This window comes from Nuphar pumila, chromosome 13, assembly GCF_984573655.1.
Source record: "Nuphar pumila chromosome 13, dmNupPumi1.hap1.1, whole genome shotgun sequence".
In the NCBI taxonomy this organism is placed as follows: Eukaryota; Viridiplantae; Streptophyta; class Magnoliopsida; order Nymphaeales; family Nymphaeaceae; genus Nuphar; species Nuphar pumila.
The window spans coordinates 72408404-72433610 of NC_143261.1; the positions used below are offsets into that span (position 1 = coordinate 72408404).

General features: G+C 36.7%; 1 protein-coding gene across 2 annotated transcripts in view; it reads right to left on the reverse strand.

The window, feature by feature from the left end:
• The window catches only part of LOC149818688 (protein ENHANCED DOWNY MILDEW 2-like), a 120106-nt gene that overhangs the window by 40788 nt on the left and 54111 nt on the right, over window positions 1-25207 (reverse strand). For both annotated transcript variants that reach the window (XM_089985337.1, XM_089985336.1), the window contains exons 9-11: window positions 15746-15993; window positions 15525-15614; window positions 14935-15438 (exon numbers count right to left, since the gene is read on the reverse strand). In XM_089985337.1, the coding sequence (XP_089841463.1) occupies window positions 14935-15438; window positions 15525-15614; window positions 15746-15993 (842 nt within the window). The remainder of the gene's footprint in view (window positions 1-14934; window positions 15439-15524; window positions 15615-15745; window positions 15994-25207) is intronic.

Below are 25207 nucleotides of genomic sequence, written 5' to 3' on the forward strand. Positions count from 1 at the left end.
TATGGTTCAAGTATGTGAAATAGGGCAGCATAACCCATGTCATGGGGGTTAAATCGTGCGAAAGTGGAATCCCATATCCGTGAAAGTGATTAAACCCGATTAATGGGTTTCTCATGCACTGGGTTTGGGAAATCCCATCTTGAAATTTATGTTCACTATGTTTAAGTAAATAGGGCTACTTATGCCTTTGCTGTATTCCATGCACAGGGTGTTAATTTGGGGGTTTTGGGTAATACCAATACCCCTGCTAAGCCCTTGCTCAGATCAGACTTCACTGCCTTTAATCTCTGTAGGTAATAAGAGATGAAAACAGTGTAGACACGAAAACCCTGTCGGTGTGTATTACAATATACGAGTTGTTTGCTAAGCGTGTTTCCACGTGGGACTTTATATGAGAACTCTTTGGCCTGCATAAGTGTAAAGTTTTGTAGTTTAGCATAATGGATTCTTTTGTTATTATATATCTTTTATTGAGTAAAATTTGTGTGAGCATATCTGTGTGTTTTAGAATCATGTTAACCGGAATCGTGATGGTATTTGATGAACTGCAAATTTATGGTTTAGAGTCAAATCCAGAGACTAATATGCATAAATGGAATTGACATGCTTGTTTTGAATTTCTTTATGAAATGCTTTTGTTGGTGCGATAAAGACAGATTGGTGGTACATGTCTAGATCCAGAAAATAGCCCGTCAATTATACATTGTCAAGTTACAATCTGACTGAATGCATTAGTCCTTGGACACAATCCCGAGTTGTATAATCACTTTTGATATGCCTAGATAAGCTTGTGTATATCAATATAAATATACTTGAGACTTGTTTTGGCATTTGGCGTACACGTTAAAATCTAGGGTGCTGCAGTATAGTTATTAGCAGAAGTGAATATAGATTAAGCTCAATTACAAACTGAGAATTTTTGTGTAAAAACATTGAATGTATTCAATTTCTGTTGAGTACGCAAGAATACAAGGAGTTTTTTTCGGTTAAGTACAGGACTGAACTCATTTTGTAGCTGAGCTATGATTGTTTACGTAACTCAATAATTACTTGTATGCTAGTGAGTGTCTTCTGGTTTTTTTTTGTTAAATAGCTATTGTATTGTAAATAGTAGAAAGATGATGGTTCGGTTTTATCAGGACATATGGTCAATTATGTATCATCCTTTAAATATATATATATATATATATATATATATATATATATGTGTGTGTGTGTGTGTGTGTGGTTGAAAGTGTTAGTTTGGCTACATCATTAGGTGACATTATTAGGTGGTTAGTGTTAGATGATTTTCGATTCTTCTTTTAGGTTATGAAAATCTTGCTTTACTCAATCATTAAACTGTTACTGTTTATTCCCTGCTGAAAATCATGACTCGTAGATTTTTGAGAATATGTGTTTTTGTCTGAAAATCAAATGCCTTGTAAGTGTGGCAGCATGGACTGTCTGGCTGAGACAGAAAGACAAAATTTGTTTGGTTTGAGAAATTGTCCAGCCGGTGTGTATTGGTAGGGCACCCAGGAAAATTTTGACATGTGAACACCCACATCATACATGTATCCTGCTGTTTTGTTATGCAGTTTTTACACTTATGAATAACAACAACCTAGTCGTATTCAACAGATTTGATGGGTATTTGATCTGTCTGCATGTGGATGCCAACAATATGAGTGTATTATGCATAGAGATTAGTATTTCTTCTGTTAAAATATTGTTGATCTTGACATATGAATGCTCAAGATATGCCATGTTCGGAGTATGGTTCCATGATCACACTACCACATGTTCTGACAGGTTAATACTCAGATCACAGTGTATGTTGAGAAACTTTGGGTTTTGGCACAAGTCAGTGCCTAAGCATGTACGGGTCATACATAAGTTAATTCAATAAATATAAGTTGATAGCTCTATTTGTCATATATATATATATATAGCTGAGTTTTGAATATTTAATGGCACATGTTAGCATGCTTGTAGACTGCATTTTCTACGTAAACTCGGTATGCAATTGGTTCTGAAATATTGATCATGCATGTGATGCTTTTACTTGTTAAGCTGCACAATTTTGAAGCTTACATACCTATTAAGCTGCATATTCTCCTATGCTATGCCTATTAGGCTACAGATGCTTTAATGCTCAATGCTTATTTAGTTGTATATCAAGTTGCTATTCAATTTAATAGTTAGTTACATATTCAGTTGTGGTTCAAATGCATAAATGCTTGTAATTAAACAAACCCCTTGCATACTTGTTACTTAGTATATTTGCCAAATTCACAGTATTTACCTACTTAGACAGTTGTAGTCTAATTCCAATTATCTTACTGTTTTCCAAGTAAAAAGTATAATACAATAAGCGACTGCGGGATGGGGTGTTGATCGAGATATTGATTTATTGTGTTCCCGAGAAGTCTCAAATTAAATTTTAATTTATTATTATTCCTATTATTTGGAAACACTGATGTCATTATTTATTTAAAATAAAATAAGTGTTGTTGCTTGATCACTCCTGCAATGAAATGGTTGTTTCTGTTGTTCTAAAAAAAAATCCTCTAAAAATTTGGGTTAAATTTTGTAGTGTTACATGATGAATCCACACAATCTTCATGATAGTAGTTGTCATAGATCGGTATTCAGCTTCGATAGAGGATAACGATACATTTTGTTGTTTCTTACATCTCCATGAGATTAGTTAGTCTCCTAAAAACACACAAAAGCCAGTGGTGGAGTCGATTATTTGGATCACCTCCCCAATCAAAGTCAATATAAACTATTAAATTTAATTCAAAGGAAGAGGATAAGAATACTCCCTTATTCAACGATCCCTTTATATATTTGATGATCCGCAGAATTGCACTCATATGAACGGATGTTGGTGCATGTTGAAATTGGCTTGCAGTATGAACTGCATGTTGTAATGAAAAGGGGCGGAAGCACCAATAAAGCAAACCACTCTTCAAGAGTGATCTCAAGAGCCAAGAACACAAACACTAAAAGTGTATACAAAAACCCACTAAAGGGAAAAATGATTAAAAGTCATAAGTTGGATATTACTGAAGAAAGAAAGAAAGAAGAGGGTGAAAAACCCTTGCACATACAAGAGAAAGCTTCCTCTATTTATAGAGAAGGAAACCAAAGAGAAGGGACCACAAGGGGGCTCCCATCTAGTCATTGGGAGCCCCAACGGTCATAAATATAACCGTTGGGGCCCCAACGACAAGATGAGTGAGGCCCTTGTGGTCTTACAAAAAGCAAAAGAAAAAAAGAGAAAACAAAAAGAAAAAGAAAAAGTAAAAAAGGAGAGAAAAGAAAAGGGGGAGAGATTACATGGGGATTTACCAAAATACCCCTATTGGGTATTTAGAGAATAAGAAAACAAAAAAAAAATATGTATATATACATAAATGTATATATATATTTATATATATACGTATGTATATATATAAGTATATCTATATATATATATTTATATTTATATATACATAATTTAACATGCCCCCTCAAACTTTACAGAGAGAAGATCGAAAGTTTGCTAAGAAGAAACATAAATCGTGGAGTTGGGAGCGCTTTGGTGAAGAAGTCGGCCAGTTGATATTCTGAAGTATCGTATGGTAATATGATAGTTCCTCTGAGATATTCGTCTCGAACATAATGGCAATCCATTTCGATATGCTTTGTCCGCTCGTGAAAAGTATGATTGCTTGCAATGTAGATCGCACTTTTGTTATCACAGCAGAGCTTGGTGGGAGAGAAAATGAGGATGCCCATGTCACCAAGGAGACTTTTGAGCCATACGATTTACATAGTTGTCATTGCCCTGGCCCGATATTCAGCTTCAATAGATGATAGTGAGACCTTTTGTTGCTTGTTGCATCTCCACGAAATGAGAGATTCACCTAAAAAAATGCAAAGACCAGTAGTTGAGATACGATCATTGGGATTTCCTCCCCAGTCAGCATCAGTAAAAGCAGTTAATTCAAGAGATGAGGAAGAGGATAAGAAGAGCCCTTTGGAGATGGTATTTTTGATGTATCGCACAATTCCCAATACGGCTGTCATATGAATTGAAGTAGGTGCATGCTGAAACTGGCTTGCAGCATAAATCGCATTAGCTATATCTGGAGGGGTGATGGATAAATAGGTGAGAGATCCAATTAATTGACGATAGAGGGTTGGATCCTCAAGTAGAACACCATCCTCAAGTCTCAGTTTTTCATTGATAACTTTGGGAGTCTCAACTTTCTTTTCATGAGATATTTCTGACTTGGTACAAATGTTGGCTACTAATTTCATTTGAGATAGAATGTATCCTCTGGAGGAGTAAGCCACTTCAATTCCTAAAAAATATCTCAAGAATCCAAGGTCAGACATATCAAAGGTTTCCTTTAACATAGACTTCACATCATTTACCCCCTTTTTGTCACTCCCAGTGATGATCATATCATCAACATACAACAGAAAAATAACAATGGAGTCACCTGTTTTCTTAACAAAAAGAGCAGTGTCAGTATAGCAAGAAGTAAATCCCAAATTGATTAATACATTACTAAACTTGTCATACCAAGCTTTAGGAGCTTGCTTAAGACCATATAAGGCCTTTTTTAATTTTAAAATTTTACCATTTAAATTCATACCCGGAGGTGGTTCCATATAAACTTCTTCATTTAAACTTTCATTTAAAAAGACATTTTTAACATCAAGTTGAAAAATTGGTCATTTTTTAATAGAGGCTATTGCAACAAGAGATCGAACACTAGTCATTCGAGCAAATGGGACAAAAGTTTCATCATAATCCACCCCATATTCTTGGGCATACCCTTTGGCTACTAACCTAGCCTTATATATTTCTAAAGAGTCATCACTATTAGTTTTTACTTTAAAAACCCATCTACATCCAATGGGTTTCTTGCCATTGGGTGGATCAATGATTTCTCAAGTTTGTGCCCTTTTAAGTGCATTAAGTTTCAGTTCCATTGCTTCATTCCAATGAGCATATTGTTTAGCATCATTATAATGAGACGGTTCATGAAATGAGTGAAGAGCTAGCAGACATGCTCAAAAATTTGGAGAAAAAGAATCATAAGATACAAATCTATTTGGTATTTTAGAAATACGATTTGATCTTCTTTGATAGGATTGTTCAATCGACTCATTTTGAGAGAATTTTTCAAGGGCACAAGGAGGATTACTTTCATTCCTTCTAGAGTAGACTTGCGTTTCGCTTGTATATTTTCTTCTAAATTTTGGTCATCATTTGAAGGTTCAAAATGATCCTCTACGAGAGTTTCACTAGATTCAACATGATCATCTATGACCTTTTCTTCAGGTAATAAGTCAAATAAAAAAGAATAATCAATATTTTCATTTGGTTTATGCGAAAAAACATTTTCTTATTCTAAGAATGTGACATCTTTTGAGATATAAAGTTTGTTTTTGAATATGTCAAAACATCGATAACCTTTTTGTTTTTCGCCATATCCTAAGAAAATACATTCAATTGCCCTTGAAGAAAGTTTATCATTTTTGTGAGTTAGAACAAAGCATTTACATCCAAAAATTCTTAGTCTTTTATAATCGGGAGACATATTGTAAAGTTTTTCAAATGAAGAAAGATTTTTCAAAGAAGATGAAGAAGTTCTATTGATAAAATATGTTGAGGTTAGAACCGCTTCGGCCCAAAAGGATTTTGGAATATTTTTTAAAATTAATAAAGTTCTTGTGGTTTCTATTATGTGTCTATGCTTTCTTTTCGCAAGATCATTTTGTTGCGGAGTTTTTGGACAAGAATGTTGATGGCAAATTCCATTTTCTTTCAAATAGATTTAAAATTCATTAGACATATATTCTCCTCCCAAATCGGATCTAAGAATTGATAGATTTCCTAAAAATTGATTTTTAACCATTGCATGAAATTTTTTAAAGAAGGAGAAAACTTTGGATTTGCGACTTAAGAAGTAAATCCATGTAAATCGAGTGAAGTTATCAATAAAGACCACATAGTACGAAAATCCTCCTTTGGATAAAATAGGGGAAGGTCCCCATACATCGAAATGAACAAGTTCAAAAGGTCGAGTGGTGACATAATTTCTTTGAGGAAATGGAATATCTTTAGATTTCCCAAAAATGCAATCTTTACAAGTCATGTGTTTGTCTTTACAAGTATTGTTCTAAAAAGGAAAAAGAGACATCTTTACAAAATTTGGATGACCAAGTCTCTCATGCCAAATTCCAATACTTTTATCCTTTATAAGATTGCAAAAAGACTTTGATGGAAGAGTCAAAAAAGTCCATAAATCAAAGCTCACCCTTTCTATGGCCTTGCCCAATCAGCTTCCCTGACTGGAGATCCTGCACGGTGCAATCTTTAGGTGAGAAAGAGACTTAGCATCCATGATCGGTGATTTGGGAAACGGAAAAAAGATTTAGATTAATTTTTGGAACAACTCTTACTTTAGGAACGAAGAAGTTTTGAAAAGTTTTAAAATCAAGTGTTCTAATACTTTCAATTTTTAAAGATGTCCCATCAGCCGTTGAAACATAAGAAGATATGGGTTCGGAAGAAACATTAGAAAGAGAGTTTTTATGAGATGTCATATGAAAAGAAGCATCGGAGTCTAGTATCCACATACCTGGAGGTGATGAAGAATAGGCGATGGCGGCTCCTGATGTTGAAGATGAAGAAGTCTTGAGAAGATGTTGGAGGACTTCGGAGATATGATTAAGAGTTTCTTTGATATCTCCTTCTTTGACACTTTCTTCTTCCTTCTTTAGAGAATTTTATCCAACCGCGGCCACTTTTCCCTTAAGATTTGGGCAAACCGGTTTAATATGTCCCGGTTCATTACAATAGTGATAAATCACCCCCTTTCTATATCTATTATTTTTGTTAAAGTGGGGAGGTCTATATGCTTTTACATTTGATCTCGGCCTAGTAACGGCCAAAACTTCATCACTCTTAATACTTAGGCCAAGTCGAGTTTCTTCTTGGCATACTTCGGCAAGGGCGTCTTCAATGGTAAGGCTTTACTTCTATGGAGAAGGGATGCCCTAACTTGTTCAAATTCCGACAGAAGACCATGGAGAAATTGGAAAAAATGCTCCTTTTCGATTTGTTCTCTTCTCAACTCAATATCTTCCGGAGCCACCCAATTGGGCTCAAGAAGAACAAGTTCATCCCAAAGAGGGGTTAAAGAACTAAAGTAATCACGGACACTCATATCCGCTTGTCTAGTAAAATGAAATTTTTTTGACAAAAAAATTGTCTAGCTAGATCCTTTTGGGTATACATACCCTTAAGAAAGAACCATGCCTCATTGGCTCTTCTAAATTTTGCAATGTTGGCACAATTTTTGAGGTCTACATTGTTTATAAACCATGCCAAAATTTTGGCATGGTTATTTTCCCAATCCTCAACTTTGAATTGATGATCATTGATAGCTTTGATGCGCTCATCGCCATCTAAAGCTTTTTCAATCCCACTTTCAATTTTAGTGAGAACAAGAGAGGGTTCGGAAGTAGTTCCCATAACAAAACCCCAAAGTTTCTTACCTCTTAGATGATTTTCCATAGCAGAGGCCCACATAAGGTAATTGGATCCATTGAGCTTAAAAGAAAGCTTTACTTAGAATCGTGTTCCATAGGTACCGAATAGTCTTCCTTTCTTCAAAAGTTTGAGAGGCACACGTCCCAAGATAACAAAAAGAAGAGAAGCCCGATCACCAACCTCGCTCTGATACCATGTAATGAAAAGGGTCGGAAGCACCAATAAAGCAAACCACTCTTCAAGAGTGATCTCAAGAGCCAAGAACACAAACACTAAAAGTGTATACAAAAACCCGCTAAAGGGGAAAATGACTAAAAGTCATAAGTTGGATATTATTGAAGAAAGAAAGAAGAGGGTGAAAAACCCTTGCACATACAAGAGAAAGCCTCATCTATTTATAGAGGAGGAAACCAAAGAGAAGGGACCACAAGGGGGCTCCCATCTAGTCGTTGGGAGCCCCAACGGTCATAAATATGACCGTTGGGGCCCCAATGACAAGATGAGTGGGGCCCCTTGTGGTCTTACAAAAAGCAAAAGAAAAAAAGAGAAAAGAAAAAGTAAAAAAGGAGAGAAAAGAAAAGGGGGAGAGATTACATTGGGATTTACCAAAATACCCCTATTGGGTATTTGGAGAATAAGAAAACAAAAAAAATATGTATATATATACATATATGTATATATATATACATATATGTATATATATACTTATATATATACGTATGTATATATATATATATAAATATATGTATATATATATATATATATATATATATATATATTTATATATACATAATTTAACACATGTGAAATATTTGGTCTAGTAATACTCAACTACATCAAGGAGCCTACAAGTTGTCTATAGGGAGTGGGGTCTTTGAGAAGAATTCCATCATCAATTTTTATTTTGGTTCTTACTATATCAGGAGTTTTACAAATTTTATCATCTGTAATACCTGACCTGTCAAGAAGCTCAGAAGCAAGTTTAGTTTGAGATAAAAAATAACCTCTATGTGAATATGCAACTTCTATTCCCAGAAAGTAGGTCAGAAATCCTAAGTCAAACATTTCAAATTTATCTTTTAAAATAGATTTTATGCTCTTAATTCCTTTAGAATCGCTTTCAGTTATTAGCATATCATCGACATATAGAAGCAATATTACTATTCTTGCGTTGGATTTTCTGACAAATAAAGTTGTGTCAGTAAAACATGAGGAGAAGTCATTTTTCAACATTATAAAGTTAAATTTGTCATACCAAGCCTTGGGGGCTTGTTTTAATCCATAAAGTGCTTTCTAGAGACGAAGTACTTTTTTTTAGGAGTATTCATTCCTAGAGGAGCATCCATATACACTTCTTCATTAAGATCACCACATAAAAAGGCGCTTTTAACATCCATTTGGTAGATGTTCCATTTTTTAATAGAAGTGATGGTAATAAGGCATCTGACAGTAATCATTTGTGCAATTGGGGCAAATGTTTCTTCATAGTCAATCTCGTATTCTTGACTATATCTTTTGGCTACTAGACGAACTTATATCTTTCAAGAGATCCATCGCTCTTGGTTTTGACCTTAAACATCCATCTACACCCTATGGTTTTCTTATCCTTAGAAAGATCTTGAAATTCCCAGGTATTCGCTTTTCTAAGAGCTCTAAGTTCATTATCCATAGCTTATATCCATTCAATATTTTTTTTTGCTTCTTCAAAGTTTTTGGGTTCTATATATAATTGAATGGCACTAAGGCAAGCTCTATGTTTAGGTGTGAATGAATCATAAGAAATGAACCTAGAAGGAACTTTTCTATCTCTCAGTTCTTCGTAGATTTTCCTCATTTGAAGAGGTAGTTTCACTAGATTCGTTATATTTTTCTATTGCACTTCTAAAACTATTTTTATCTCTATGAGAATATGTGATAGGATCTCTAGATGTTCCTTCATCAATATGTTGATAGGTAGGTGGGTGTAATAAAGAGTTATTTTCCTCAACTTCATTATCACTAGTCATTATATGGGAACTCATCATCACTAGCATCATCATTTCTAGATAATAACTCAAATAAAAAGGAATAATCCATTATTGCTTCATGAGGTTCACATCTTTCAAAACCACTAACATTTTCCAGAAAACTCACATTTCTGAATACATATAATTTATCGTTTTTAATATCGTAACATCCAAACCCCTTTTGAGTTTCGGAGTAACCAATAAAAGCACATGTGATAGCTTTTGGTGAAAGCTTGTCATTCTTGTTCGTAAGAACAAAATATTTGCATCCAAAAATTCTTAACCTATTATAATCAGGTTCTTTTGTATACAACATTTTAAAAGGCGAAATTTTGTTTAAATTTTTGGATGGAAGCCAATTTATGAGATAGACAAATGTGAGAGCCGCCTCGGCCCAAAAATTTTTTGGTATATTTTGCGAAATGAGAAGGGTTCGAATAGTTTCAATAATATGTCTATGTTTTCTTTCGTCTAATCCATTTTGTTGAGGTGTTTTTAGACAAGATTTTTTATGAAGAATACCATAACTCTCAAGATATGTTTTGAATTCATTTGATAGGTATTCTCCTTCAGAGTCAGTTCTAAGAATTTTCAAGTTACCATTAAATTGGTTTTTGATCATCATATGATATGTTTTGAATGTTGTAAAACCCTCATGTTTGTGCTTAAAAAAATATCCAACAATATCTAGTGTAATCATCAACAAAAATCACATAATACGAAAACCCCCCTTTTGATAAAACAAGTGTCAGTCCCCATACGTCCGAATGAACAATTTCAAATGGTCTTGTTGTAAACATAGATCTTTAATTAAAAGATAAACTTTTCATCTTTCCAATAGTATAATCATTCCAAGTGAAATCACTTTTACAAAGACGTTTAACAAAAGGTCAATAAAAAATTTTAACAATATTGGGATATCCAAGCCTTTTGTGTCATACATTAATATCTTTATATTTGACAACATTAAAAAAAGTGTTCTTTGGAATTTGAAGGAAGTCAACATAGTATAGATCTCCCTTCCTAGAGCCTTCCCCAATCAACCCTCTGGACCGGGATCTTATAACGAACATTTATCATATGAGAATTTTATATCACATCCATGGTCCGAGAGTTGAGGGATCGAAAACAAATTTAAGTTTAATTTTGGTATAAATCTAACTTTTGGGATAAAATATTCAAAAAAATTCCAAGAGAAATTTTTTGAATATTCGAAAAATGAATCAATACTTGGAGACATATGAAAAGAGGCACCTGAATCTAAAAGCCAAGAAGTCTTACCGAGATGAGAGAAAGTTGACATGGCGACTCCGAAAAGTGCTTCCACAATTTGATGCAAAGAGAGAGCCCCATTGGAAGAAGATGAACTTTCTTCTGTTTGGGGTTGGGATGTGGTAGCCATGGCTAGCAACTTCTTCAATTTTGGACAAACCGGTTTGATGGGTCCCGGTTCCTTACAAAAGTGGCACACAACTTTGCTATAATCTCTTTTTCCGCCTTACCCACTATTTTCCCTTTCTCCTTGATTTTGATTTTTGAAGTGGGGAGGTTTGTAGGTTCTCAAATTGTTTTTTGGTCTTGAAACAGCATTAGCACCTTCGCCTTCTTCTTGGTTGGAAGGTGTTGCAAGAACACTTGGGCTATTTGTGCTTATACCCATACGAGTCTCTTCTCCACTTAATTTTGTAATTACATCTTCAAGAGAAGGGGAAGTAAAGGCGGATAGAAGAGAGGATCGTATTTGTTCAAATTCGGGTCTAAGCCTATTTAGAAAGTTGAAAAAGTGATCATCTTCTAATTGTGTATGCCTAAGCTTAATGGCTTCACCACTCCATTTGAGCTCAAGCATGGCAAGCTCATCCCAAATAGAGGACAACTCCGCGAAATACTCTCTAATAGTCATTTCGCCTTGTTGGAGGGTCAAGGCCCTTTTTTGAAGATAGTACTTGTGGGACAAGTATCTTAAAGTGTACATTTTTTCAAGATATTGCCATGCTTGAGAGGCTTTTTTGAATTTGATAATGTTGGCATTGATTCTTGTCTCAACGGATGAGAAGATCCATAATAGGATTTTAAAATTTCTCATCTCTCATTCCTCATGTTTCTTACTATAGTCTTCAAGCGCTTTGATTCTCTCTTCACCTTCAAGAATCTTTATTTCTCCTCTTTCTACCAAAGTAATCTTTGGTTCCGGTATTGAGCCTTGGACATATCCCCAAAGCCTTTTACCCTTGATATGGGCTTCCATATTACCGGCCAAAATATGATAATTTGAGCCATTGAGTTTGAACCTAAGAGAGAAGTGAGTCTTTTTCCCCCACTTTGAGAAGGAATATAGAGTGAAGATCTTACCATAAGTGAGTCTTTAGAGCTTACTTGATGTGGTATTATTCTCTCAAAATATATTGCAAGGAGTCTCTATGCCGAAAATCAAGAGAAAGATAGGTGCACGTCTTTCGAGGCACATGATCTTCTTCAATAATAACCTTGCTCTGATACCATGTGAAAGTATCTCCAAAGAAGTCATTATGATCAAGACACTAAGTTCTTGATGAATAAAGTGTGCACAAAGGCACACTTAGAACACTTTGTGCACAAAGGCACCACCCACAATGTCTCACAAATGCACAAAGGCATAAAAGAATATGGAAAGCTTTATTAAACAAGAATGGCTTTGACTCAAAGCCCTTAACAAAATACAAGGGGATGAGCCCCTTTTATAGAGGGGCTAAGTGGGGCTTGGAGGGGCTCCACTTCTAGTCGTTGGAGCCCCTCCAACGGTCACAAAATGTGACCGTTGGAGTGTCCCAAAGACTAGAGTGTGCCCCCCCCCCCAAAGGTACACAACTTAAAATAAAAGAAAAAGGAAAAATAAAAATTGAAGAATTACAATCATATTCAAAAACATGAATATGCGTAAAATATAGAAATGACTAAAATACCTCTAGAACTAATACAAGAAAGAAATATATATTTTATATATACAAGTAGATGGATACATGTACATATATATGAAATATATATGTATATGTATCTTCTTTTATACATATAAAATATATATAGAAAATACATTGTCTTATGAATTACAATTTAACAGAAAGAAGAGAGGAAGAAGAGACGAGAGAGTGAGCATCAAAGAGAGGGAAAGAAGAAATACCTTTTTCTTCTTCTTCTCTTACTTTTGCTTCTTCCTTTTTTTCGGTTGTGTACACGAGAGACGAGAGAGGAGGATCAAGCACCGAGAGAGGAGGGAGAGACGAGAGAGAGGGAGGATGGAGCAGCCAGAGAGGAGAGACAAACGAGAGATGAAAGAGAGGGAGGATGGAGCGGCGAGAGAAGAGGGAGAGATGAGAGACAAGAGAGCGAGAGGAATGAGAGACGAGAGAGGAGGATGGAGCACCAATAGAGGCAAAGAAGAGAGGGTCCGACCCTAATAAGGGTTGGGCCAACCCCAAATTTGGGTCAAATAGGAATTTTGACCCCCATTTGACCTTAATCAAATGAGGCACACGCCTCAGGGTAAGGTGTGCCTCGCCCTAAGACGTACGTCTCATAACGCATGAGGTGTGCACTATGGGTAAGTTGTGCTATTTAAGTGTGCCGCAAGGCATAGAGGGCCTCGCCTCGAGGTGGGACGTGCCCTTTGCGCCTTGAGGCGCGTTTTTAACAACCCTGATCTAGATCAATCCCTGAAAATTTGGGATTTTTCTGCAAAGCCAATTGGAAGTTCTGAATTTTTTAGTGAAATCTATAAGAACCCGACTGAACCTGTTTTTTGTTTTAACCGGTTTTGACCTACTTGATCTAAGTTTGAACCTAGCCTGAATCTGTGGGCCCAGGAACGTAATACAAACACAGGCCACATGCACACACAAATACATATATACACAGAAAAGAAGACATGTTTGAACTTCATAAACAGCAACCGGTATATGAAACTAAAATGTCAAAAAATATTGGTGTTTTATTCCATAAACTTTTCTTGGTAATTCAAACAAAACCATGAACAAAATGCAAACACAAACCATTAGGATGCATGACATTTTACATAATTAATAGAAATGAAAGAAAAAAGGCATTTCCAGACAGGGAAAGTCTAAAGGTACAACTACAAAATAGACTTGAACACTAGATGAACTAAAACTGGAGTATCCAGAAGTGTTGGTGTTGAACATTAAATGAACTAAAACTAGAGTATCTAGAAGTGTTGGCATCGATGCTGATTGCACCAAGTATTATAATGAACATAGCTGCTGGTAAGAGTGTAAAGTAACACAGTGACACAGGTTTCTAAAGAAGATGCTGAGGTTGGACTCTGGGGATTGGGAAAAGGTAGTTGCCTATTTCTGAAAGAAAAAATGCAGGGGCATCTCCAACATTGAAATGTTCAATTAAATTTTTCCAACTAATAAGGACTCAATTTTTAATACATATTATTTGAAGATGTAAGTGAAAAGGGCAAGCTTGACCTGAACCACTGAACTGACCAAACTAGACCCGACTATCCAATTAGGTTTGATTAATGGGTTCAGGTCCAAATTTAACATCCAGCCATAAAACTGGATGCTATTGTACCCCTTGTCTAAACCTGATTCTGTTGAACCGAACTTAGCAAATTATCTCAACCTTGTTTTTGTACCCATCGACTACACCTGACTGGCATGAACTCAATTAGCAAACCCAAACTTGGACAGTATTTATACACAATGTGTACCTGATTCATATGTTAACTAGTTTCATCTGATTGAAATTTTACCCAGCCTAACTGTATGAACTTATTGTTGAAAAAACTACATGAACTTATATTATAGCTATATACATCATTACTGTCTTCATGCATAGCTATTGTACTTTTCAAAAATGAAGTTATTACCAAGTAATAAGGCCTCCCATGACCCAACCCAACTGAGATCAGAACTATTGTTGACCATCCTGCCTGTTACCTGAAATGCTATATACATGGACCTGAACCATTGAAACCTGAACCACATACAAAAAGCCTATACTGGTCTAATATGAATTTTGGACCAGAATTGGATCGGATCAATCCAAACAAGTTTAGGTTTGCATCCAATGCCTAGACCTAATGCAAGATCAGGTCCCATGGAACATGAACAAAACCTGACCAGCTCTAGGCCACTTACACTCCTAAAACTAATACACCGGAAAGGACAAGCAGACATGCCACAAATTTTTCTTTCATTTTTTAACAAAGAAAGGAGAATTCTAAGATCACTAAATTGCATAATGTTGCAATCTAAGGATGTATTTAGATCCGTAATTTTCAAACATAGGCCAAAAAAAATGCAAGATATAATGTGGCTATACTTTATGACCCTAGAAAATTAAACTGGCACAAGAGTTTGCAGCAAAGAGACAACAAACCTCTTTTCTACTTCGCTGTCCACTAGAGGTTGTGAAGCACTTGCTTTCTTCACAGTAGGCTTCCAGCTAGATTTGCTCAATGGCCTCATCTCTTTCAACTTGGACTGCTCTAAGGGCTTAACTGTTAATGAGTTGGCCACTTTATCCTCATGGTCTGAAGTGGAAGACTTCACTTTCATGGCAGAAGTTCTGTTTGACTTGGTGACATTGGTCATTTTGGATTTCACACCAACATCAGCTCCTTTCACTGGAAGTTTTTTTCCACTACTCTTAGCAGATTCAGTTTCTTTTACAGTTGATTCCACTACCTCTTTTTTTTTAGGTGGCTTCACTGTTGGTTTCTCTTGATTGATGCCTTCAGACGAAACCTTTTTTTTCTTCAGTAGGGGCTTTTCCTTGATTTGATCATGTGATCCTGGCTGCAGTTTCCTCTTCATAGGTTCTTCTGAAAATATGATATGATTTCTTATGGGAGTTTTCAAATCTTTATCAATATTGTGCTTCCTGATCAAAGAATAAACAAAATCTTCAGGTTGTTCTGATAAATGGAGGAATATGAGGCCATTTGCAACACGCAAAGGAAAACTTACAGGCAGTATATTAAGATTCTATCTGGAATTAGATTCTCCCATGCCCTTTGAATTAAGCCTTCGTCATCAATATCCTCAAAAGCTATTTTCCTGTTCAGCACAGAAAATGACAAGGATACTATAGACATTTCTTTCGGACCATTTCAAGGGGAAAAAGAAATAGATTCATAAAGATGGGATCAACAATAACCTCTCAAATATGAAGCAAAGATCAGTAATACCTTGGCAAGCACTTTCTATGATATGCCTTGGGACAACGTCTACAAACTGCAAACTGCATCCCTTGCTTCTCTTTATCCTCTCCCTGTTTACAGATAAAACATTTGTGAACAGGGCATGTAAATGGCTCCCCAGCTGCAATCTTTTTCTCATACTCTCGTGACACAGCTTCAGTTTCTGGATAAAGTAATCCTACAACACATCCTGGATGATAGAAATGACCACAAGTTGCAGAAACACATCGAAAGACCTGGGAGGGAGAAAAACAAGAGGAAAGAAAAGTCTCAATACATGAAAGAGCAATTATAGGGAAAAAAAGCACAGTTATCCAGTAACAAAACAAAAAACCAAGACAAACACTGAATCCATTAAAGACAATGCAGCATTACCAGAAAAAATGAAAATTGTCATACTAACCTTTAATTAAAATCAGGTACCTTAGGTTTCTTTAATGCACACAAAGTTCAATTGTTATTTGACAGCCAAATTCTACTCCCCTGAATCCTAAATGTACCCACTCTTAAATAATGACCATACCATTCCATCCGGCACCTTCCGGCCCAGATTCATGATCAACTACCTCCCACTTAGAAACAATAATTGAACAATTTGGATAATGCATGATGGGAAAAGGGTGAAATAATTTCTAGTGGCAGCAGTATATTCTGAAAGTTAGATCAAGCGTTCAAAATCTGGATGGTTAATGTTTCTATACAGTTGGATTTATTGATAAGTCGCATAAACAAGAATTGAATCCTCTCAACCAGCATCCCTACCACCTGCAAATCCAAGGTTTTGTGCCTATTATCAAGCTGAACAACTTCTATACAATAACATAAACAATTTTCAATAGGGTCATCCATGCTAACCTAAGTGCTTTGTGATCATGAGATAACTGTCACAATTCTACCAACACCTCAATCTCAATATTCAACTAAACCTCATAACTTTTTAGTTTCTTCTGCAAATGGTTATAAAATGTGTAGTAGAGGCATAGACAATTTTTTTCTGTTTGCTGTAAGATGAAAAAATTCGGCTAAGTCTGGTAGGAAAATCGTTTGAGGATCGAGTTTTAGACCAATGTCTTAAAGTTTGGGTTTGACCCAAGTCTCATCGACAAGGTCAAGACGAACCAATCGAAACGTAGTAAACAGTTTTAATTTCGACTTTTAAATTCAAGAGAAATTCGAGCGAAATTCGGATTATTTTCGGGCGAAATTCAGAATTTGATATTCGAGTAATATATCATTGGATGCGTCTCGAAATTCTGAGCGCGATGGTATTTTACTTTCCTAAATTTGAGTTCCGGTTGGCCCGAAAATTGCGTTTTTCTAAAATTTTAGCAATTTTTCGAAACGGATCCAGAATTGGATCGGATTGGATCCAAGGCCTAGGATCAGAATTTTTTATGGATTTGGGTCCTAGTTAGGTCCTATAAAAATCTGGACTTGATCCAGGTCTTGCTCCAAATTTTGTATGGGTATGGGTTTGGATCTTGGATCCAGATCCAAATCCAAGCCCAACATTTTATGACTTTAAATTCAGCTAGGAGCTTTAAATTGAGGTTAATCTCATATAAAAAGTCTCCATGGTCAATATGACCAATTTTGGAAGCTTTTAAACATTTAAGAATAAATAAATTCAAAAAAATAAATTAATTGATTTATTAATTTTGCTAATTTCGGGATTTGGTTTAAGGGGTTTAGGGTTAACCCTCTTCCTTAACTAATTAGGAAATTAGAGGTTTCCAAATCTTTTAAAAAAAAGTCAAAAGTCAAACAAAAAAGGGGGGGGGGAGGGAGTTTAATAAAATCTGGAAACTCCCCTAGAGAGAGAGAGAGAGACCTAGAGAGTTTCCAGCTATTAAAAGAGAGGAGGGGGGCATCCCTTCTCCCTCATTTGCCTTAGAAAAAAAAATAGGAGAGAGAAAGAGAGAGAGAGAGAGAGGAGAGAAAGAAAGGGAGAGAGAAGAGGAGGAGGTAGAAGGAGAGTGGAGGCACTGTTGCTAAGCCAATAACCTTCCATAGCCTTTTTTTCGCATTCTTGGTCAAGGTACGGGTACCTCTTCTTGAAACGGATGAGAAATCGGGTAGAGATTGGATTTCCATACATCTTTTGATGGAAATCCATGGAGGAGCAGTGGATCCATGATTTCCACCATTACCCATTTGTATATTATGTATTTTCATTGTTTTTCAACAAAAAAAGGGGTATATAATAATAAATATCACAAAGTTTTTGCGTTGACACTTATGCTGTCGTTTCTGACAGCATACACAGGCTCAAACTGGGCCTGTGTATATGTTGTTGGACCCAGCCGATCGGCTGGGCTGGGTGTATTCTTTTCAAAAAGAAATAATATGTGGTTTTGATGTGCTGATCACCAGTACGCTGGTAGGGGGCGACAGGCCCAGCCGACCTAGTCGGCTGGGTGCTGTGTTAGCAAGGCCCCAGCCGACCTAGTCGGCCGGGAGCTGTGCATCTTTTGGGCCAGGCCATAGCAGGCCCAGCCGACCCAGACAGCTGGGTGCTGGCCTGTGGCACATGTGATTTCAAAAAAACAAAATGGGTATATAGCATAATGAGTAAATAGTTTTTTTTTATCCTTATTGTTGTTGTACCCTGACAGCATACACAGACCCAAACTGGGCCTGTGTGAATGCCTTTGGACCCAGCCGACAGGCCTGTAGGCTGGGCTGGGCATGTGCCTTTCAAAAAATAAAAAGAGGGGTTTTTATTTCTAGGTTCAATACCCTGCAATTTCTTATTGATAATCACATTGACAGCACACTGACCCGTGTATTAGTCCAATTAAGAGAATCATCTTATATTGGAATCATATTATGTTAATGACATAATGCTGTTAGCTTATGTAAACAGTGCTTGGTTATGTGATTAGTGAAATCTGGAATTCTAATCTCTCGATGCATGATAAATTTTGAGAATGAGTTATGTACTTGCACTTTGATTTCCCTATATGTTAGGATTTGAAGTTGCTTATATGTTTGTTGGGACATGCTTAAACATTATTCCATGATAAAGTTTGTTTCAAGTGCTTGCACATAGATGGACTTGACGTGTATTGTTGTATATACAAAAATGCATGAATGCTCTCTTGTCCAGCCCAAAGCGATTCATGGTTAGGAGCATGTTTGGCAATGGTCGCATAAAGATGTGTGCATGTGCATACCAAGCATACGCACATGATAAGGGTATAACATGCGCAGTTCAAGTTGCATATGGGAATGTCATATTTCGTGCTCATTGTTAATGGATTAATTCGCTACATATATGACGGTACATTGGAGGCATGTTAATATCATTGCATACATTACACGTGGTTATTATTCTTGCATTTGGTGCTTCGGTGATCGAAATGAATCATCGAGAGTTTGGTAAGCCCGAGCTGTGGGATTGCTTTTCCTTATTCATTTCAATGCATCGCAAAAATCATGTTTGATTAACATTTCCTTTTATTGCACTGTTCTATTTGTTCCCACAGGCCGGAGTCCTGTGATGGCTCTCGCTAGGTAGGTGCGAGCTTTTACCTTTATTTTTGCATATGGTGTTGCAAAACTTAAGAAATTAATTTTCAATAAAAGATAATAATAAAGAACAGTGTAATATACGTTCTGGGATCTCCCATCTGGAGAATGGGGATCTTAGAGTTTCGGTCTTGGGGAGACTGTGAGGATACAAAAACTCTGTGTGCTTTATTTTGTCCCCTAAACCCGATATTGAGGTTCCTTCTCCTCGCCACGATTTTAGGGAGAGTCTATCACTTTACCTAGAGGTGGTGTATTTTGACACAGCTATTGTTTTTTGTACCAAGAAAGTGACATTTGTGGGCGTGAGGTGTCTCTTGTGTCCCCGACATTAGATGTGGATGTCTAATGTTCTGAAGGTGATTCGGTTGAGGGCTAAGTTTGGAACACAGTAATAAATTACAAATAGTGCGCTAAGCTACCCTGGAAACCTAACTTGACCTCGGGGATTATACCCATTTGGTGTATCCGCGGGCAACGATAATTAAAAAGAGGAACTTAAAGTTGTATGCATTTAATAGGGCATGCATATGGAAAAAAAAAAGAAAAATTTAAATGAAAGATAACAAAATGAATCATGCATTTTCCTGTTGTGCATTAGATCATGCATATTTTAATTATTCCCTCAATCAATATATAATGGTGAATGTGAAATGTTTACTCCTTATTGCATGCTGAAGTTTTATTACTTGCTACTGCTTTAATGTTTCTGCATGCTTAACATTATAATTGTTGCATAGAAATTTCTTAAATGTTATAAACTATCCTGTATGTATTCCCTCAAATGTTGTATGATATCTTATCTTAACCCTTTGTCTCACATGTTTCACTAAGAAGTAGTTGTACTCAGGATTTCGATTCTGACACCCTACTTTATTGGTTTTTCGCAGAAACAAGTGATCAGTGAAGTCGACAGCTACTGGGAGGGCGCGAGAGTCACACTGGGTTTTTGAATGTTTCATTGGTAGACAGAGTGGCTATTTCTTTTTGGTCTTTCAGTTCTAGTGTTTTTTTCATTTACTTGTTTCAGTCAGTTGTTACGTTACTTTCTGTTGAGTAGAACACTGTCTTTGAGATTGATTCTTGATTCATTAATAAATAATTTGTTTTGGTTCTTGTGGATGATGATTGTAAGTTCGTTTGTGGTGTTTGGCTATCCAGTTGAAATTGGAACTGTGAGGACCCCGGGTCTCTGGGAAGTTTTTCGCACTGCTTAAAAAAAATCGCATTTTCAAAGGGTATGAGTTGGGATCGTTACATTTGCTATGTACATAGATATAATTTTCTAAGAAGAGTGGACATTTTTGTCTTTTTCTTCTTCTCATTGTAATCCTAATAAAGGGCATTGATGTTAAACTTTGGATTATAACTTATAAAACATAAATGCAATAGATGGAGAACTTGCCTCACACAAAATCCAAGTCTTGATCTTCAAATAACGTGCAGACATCTCAAAAATAAGCATAGTCTGGTACGTCATAGTACTCGACCATACTGCCTCCATCTCGCTTTGTTTTTTGTAATTTGTTTTTTGCTTAACACCAAGCTTTTTTTTTTCTTTGATTCATTCCTATATTGAACCTAACTCATGTCATGAAGATGTGTCTAAACCTGAGTAACAGAAAGCTATGGTTGAGGAACTTGTTAGACTAAAAATAATGCTCAAACTGCCAACTTGAAAGACTACCATGGAATGTAGATGGGTGTATGAAATCAAAACCAAGGCGGATGGGAAAACTAAGAATCACGAGGCAAGATTGGTAGCAAAAGGTTACAATCATTAGTTTGGGAGTGACTTGAGGTATTTGCTCATGCAACGCATATGACAAGCATCCTCAATCTGCTTATAGTGACTTCAAGTCAAAGATATGATTTGTGGCAATTGCATGTAAAGAATGTACTCAATGGTGATTTGAAGGTTATATGCAGTTGCCCCCATGCATGACAGATCATGAGGGGAGAGTATGACGGATTCAAAGAGCTTTTCATTCTTGAGATTAACAAAGCCCTACATAGATGTTTTCCTCTCCCTCTCCCTAGCTCACTTGACCATTCTTGAGAGGGTCCATTTACATTTGAAACTAAGAGAATAGCTAGTCTTTATGGTTTACATCACAAGACCAAACAAATGATAAAAGCTTTCAAAATCAGACATGCGACTACTGCTATGCATCAGCCAATTTCCATCGTCTAGAAGAAATTGTGTGTTAAAATTCCACCTCTGCACTAGAGAACCTACAGGTCAGTTCTCATCAACCTAGTATCACATAATCTCCTTTCCTTCCCACCATTATAAGAGTTAGCCCCTGTAAACAATTCACATAAAGAATATAACGACAAACTAAGCTCTCTTTGTAGGAAAAAACCTTATAACGAGCATTTTCACAATGCTATCATGCTATGTCACATAGGTGCGGGTGGGGCGATGAGGCACTTTAAAAAAAACTTGGGTGCAGGGGTCCGGGAGGGTATATATATATATATATATATATATATATATATATATATTCAAAAGACTCAAAGCAGACTCAGATTGATTCAAACCTGGGTTTGCTTTGAACCAGGTCTGAATTAGGCGGAGTCAAGGCAGACCCAACAGACCCAGGTCTAAATCTCACTCAAGTCAAAAGACTCAAAACAGACCCAGTTACGGGCTACCCTTCCCCATGTCAGTGTTGGCAATAGGACTTATATACATAAATTTTGTTTTCATTGGTATGATGATGCAAGAATGGTGGGGGATTGATTGTTTGATTCTTTTTTGTTTGTTTTGAAATAATAAAAAAACTTGTGGTGATTTTTACAAGGTTTTTCTTTCAATAATTTCGAGGATTTTTTTTGTTCTTTCCATGGTTGAATGTTGAATCATTGAATGGTTGGTGAGAGCATTGGTGGTGTAGCCATGTGGGGATGTAAATTGGATCGGATTCGATTTGGACATTCAACGGACTGGCAGTCAGATTCAGTTCCAAATCCAATAACCTAATGGGTCGGATTTGGATTTAGATTCTCACATCCAAACCAGAATCTAAATCCGATTAGTATCCGTCCACTGGAAATGCATAAGACGCGGACAACTGAAGCAGCGGGGATGCAAATGGGTCGGATCCAGGACGAAAGTTTTGCAATTTTTGGCTGTTTCGGATTCAATCAGATCTGAATAGTTTGCATCCCTATGATGTTGCATTGAAGAAGGATTAGTCCAGAATGGACCTAAAAGGATTGAGCCAATTGACCATATTGGGCATGTTTGTAAGAAATAGTTTGGCATAGGAGCACACCCCGGGGCATCACTTGGTTGGATCTTGACTGGTATCGGACCGGATTTGACTCAACAAAGCCAGGCATGAACCAAGGCTCTTGTTGGGTCAGATAGGGAGGATCCCCATCTGGATCAGAACCTGGTTCAGGTATCTTTATTCAATTTGCATATGACATGAGACATGGAAACTTATTGAATTTATATGTGACACAGGGAGAAGCAGGAATTTAATCCATAATGCTCAAGCTGGATATAGTAACTGGGTCAGACTCGGGTTGAATATAGTCATGTAAGATAATCCTTATATTGAACCCAGATCCAATTTGACTTTTGAGAATATATCCCTATATAGTAAATTGGTTTTGGTTACCCTTTTATTATAAAAGGGAAAGGGTACCTCGTGACCCCATCCCCTTTTATCAGTCATCCCCACCGCCTCTCCCTCTCTCTACGAAAGAGAACAAGGAGGAGAATAGGAAGACTAAGAAGATGGAGGAGCCAGGGAGGACCCAGCCCCATTGTCTCCCTCTCTCTCTCTGTGTTTGTGGGAATGAAGAAGGAAAACGAGGAGAAGAAGACGAAGGAGGACAACCACAACTCTCTCTCTCTCTCTCTCTCTCTCTCTCTCTCTCTCTCTCTCTCTCTCTCTCTCTCTCTCTCTCTCTCTCTCTCTCTCTCTCTCTGGCGTGTTTGCCGCACTGAGTGCGGCACCGGCCAGCTGCTGGAAATAGGCTGACTATCGGAGATGAAGTAGGTGTGACGGCCCTTTTGCCAAGTCCCTATCACATAGCTAGCACGTATGCTAATCTCCTATTGGTTGGAGATAATCATAGTTGTGTTAAAATATATATATGTTTGTATATATATACTCATGTATATATATAATCTGTTTTGTATTAGTTTACCCAATAGGGGCATTTTTGTCTTTTCACATGTAATTATAGTTGTTTTTTAGAAACAACTATATTCTAGTTTTTCTTATTTTTTCTAGCTTCTTTTCTTTTTTTATTTTATTTTCATTGCCATTAGGGGCCCCACTCATAGAGTCGTTGGGGCCCCAACAGTCATAAATATGACTGTTGGGAGCCCCCCAACGACTCTACGAGGGGAGCTCCCAATGGCCTCCGCTTTCTTGCATTTATAAATAGGGGTGTGTTCCTCCTATTTCTCTCATTTGCTTTCCAAGCACTTCATTAATAATATTTTTATTCTTTTACTTGTTGGTGTTGCCCTTTGTAGGCTTTTTGTATTGTCCCATCGTGGACTTCTTGCTTATGCACTTTTGTGCCTTTATATTTGTCCACTATTGGACTTGTTTGGTGCTTTTGCATCTTATTTTTGTAATTCTGCATAATTCATTACATGGTATCAGAGCAAGGTTGTGCTCTTGGTCTCTTGAAGAGTGACCATTGAAAGATCGAGATTCAAGGATCGACATGCTTGTGGTAACTCAAGTGGAGGAGCTCTTCCGTGTTATTCCATACTCCTCTCTTCTCTCTAAGCCACAATGGAGAATGAGCAAAAGATTGATCTTTCTTTCAAGTTGAATGGTACCAATTACATGATGTGGGCATCCACCATAGAAAATAACCGCAAAAGCAAGAAGCCTTGGGGATATGTGATGGGCTCTATTCTTGAACCTCAACTCAAACTCACCAAGATGGAAGGAGGGCAAGAAAAAGTTTTAGAAGAAAATGCTCGCATAAAAGCTATTGAGGACCATCAATCCAAGATAGAATATTGGGAAAGTAAACATGGCAAGATTCTCACATGATTTATGAACAATGTTGATTTCAAAATATGTAGCAACATCACTAAATTTTGCAAGGCAAACAAGGCACGGTTTTTTATGAAAGGTATGTACACACAAAAAGATCTTGCAAGGCAATTCTTTCTTCAAGAAAAAATGTGAACCACCAAACAAGGGGACATGAGTGTCCGTAATTACTTTAGCACTCTTAATCCCTTATGGTATGAATTATCTCTTCTTGAACCCAAGTGGGTTGCTAGTGAAGATGTTGAACTAAAAAGAGAGCAAATGGGAAAAGAGCATTTTTTTTAAATTCATGGTCTTAGGCCTGAATATGAACAAGTTAGATCTTCTCTTCTTCATAAATCTAAGCATCTTCCTTTGGAGGATGTTGTTGCCAAAATATGCCAAGAGAAAACCCGTCTTGGTATGATAAAAGGAGGAGAAGAAGTGTTAGCCGTGTCCAAGCCCGACAATCATGTAAAAATCTACAAGCCTCCACACTTTGGGAGGCAAAATAGCTATAATGGTGGCTACAATAAGGCTATTTGTCATCATTGCCATGAACTGAGTCATATATGACCTAATTGTCCCAACTTATATGACAACCTAAAGAATAAAGTAGCTTCTGTTGAAGAAACCACACCAAGGAAGGAAGAACCAATCAAAGGAAAATATTTTTTTTCTTGCTCAGTTATCGAAGGCACTTCAAATGTTACTCAAATCTCCATCTACATCGGATGCCGCAATAGCCTCATCTTCTTCTCCAGGTATGTCTTCTTGGATCCTTGATTCTGAAACCTCCTTTCATATGACACCTCATGAGAATAGTTTATCTGATTTATGCACTAATTCAAAAACCTCCTATGTTTCAACTGCCAATGGAATATCTTTGCAAATTAAAAGT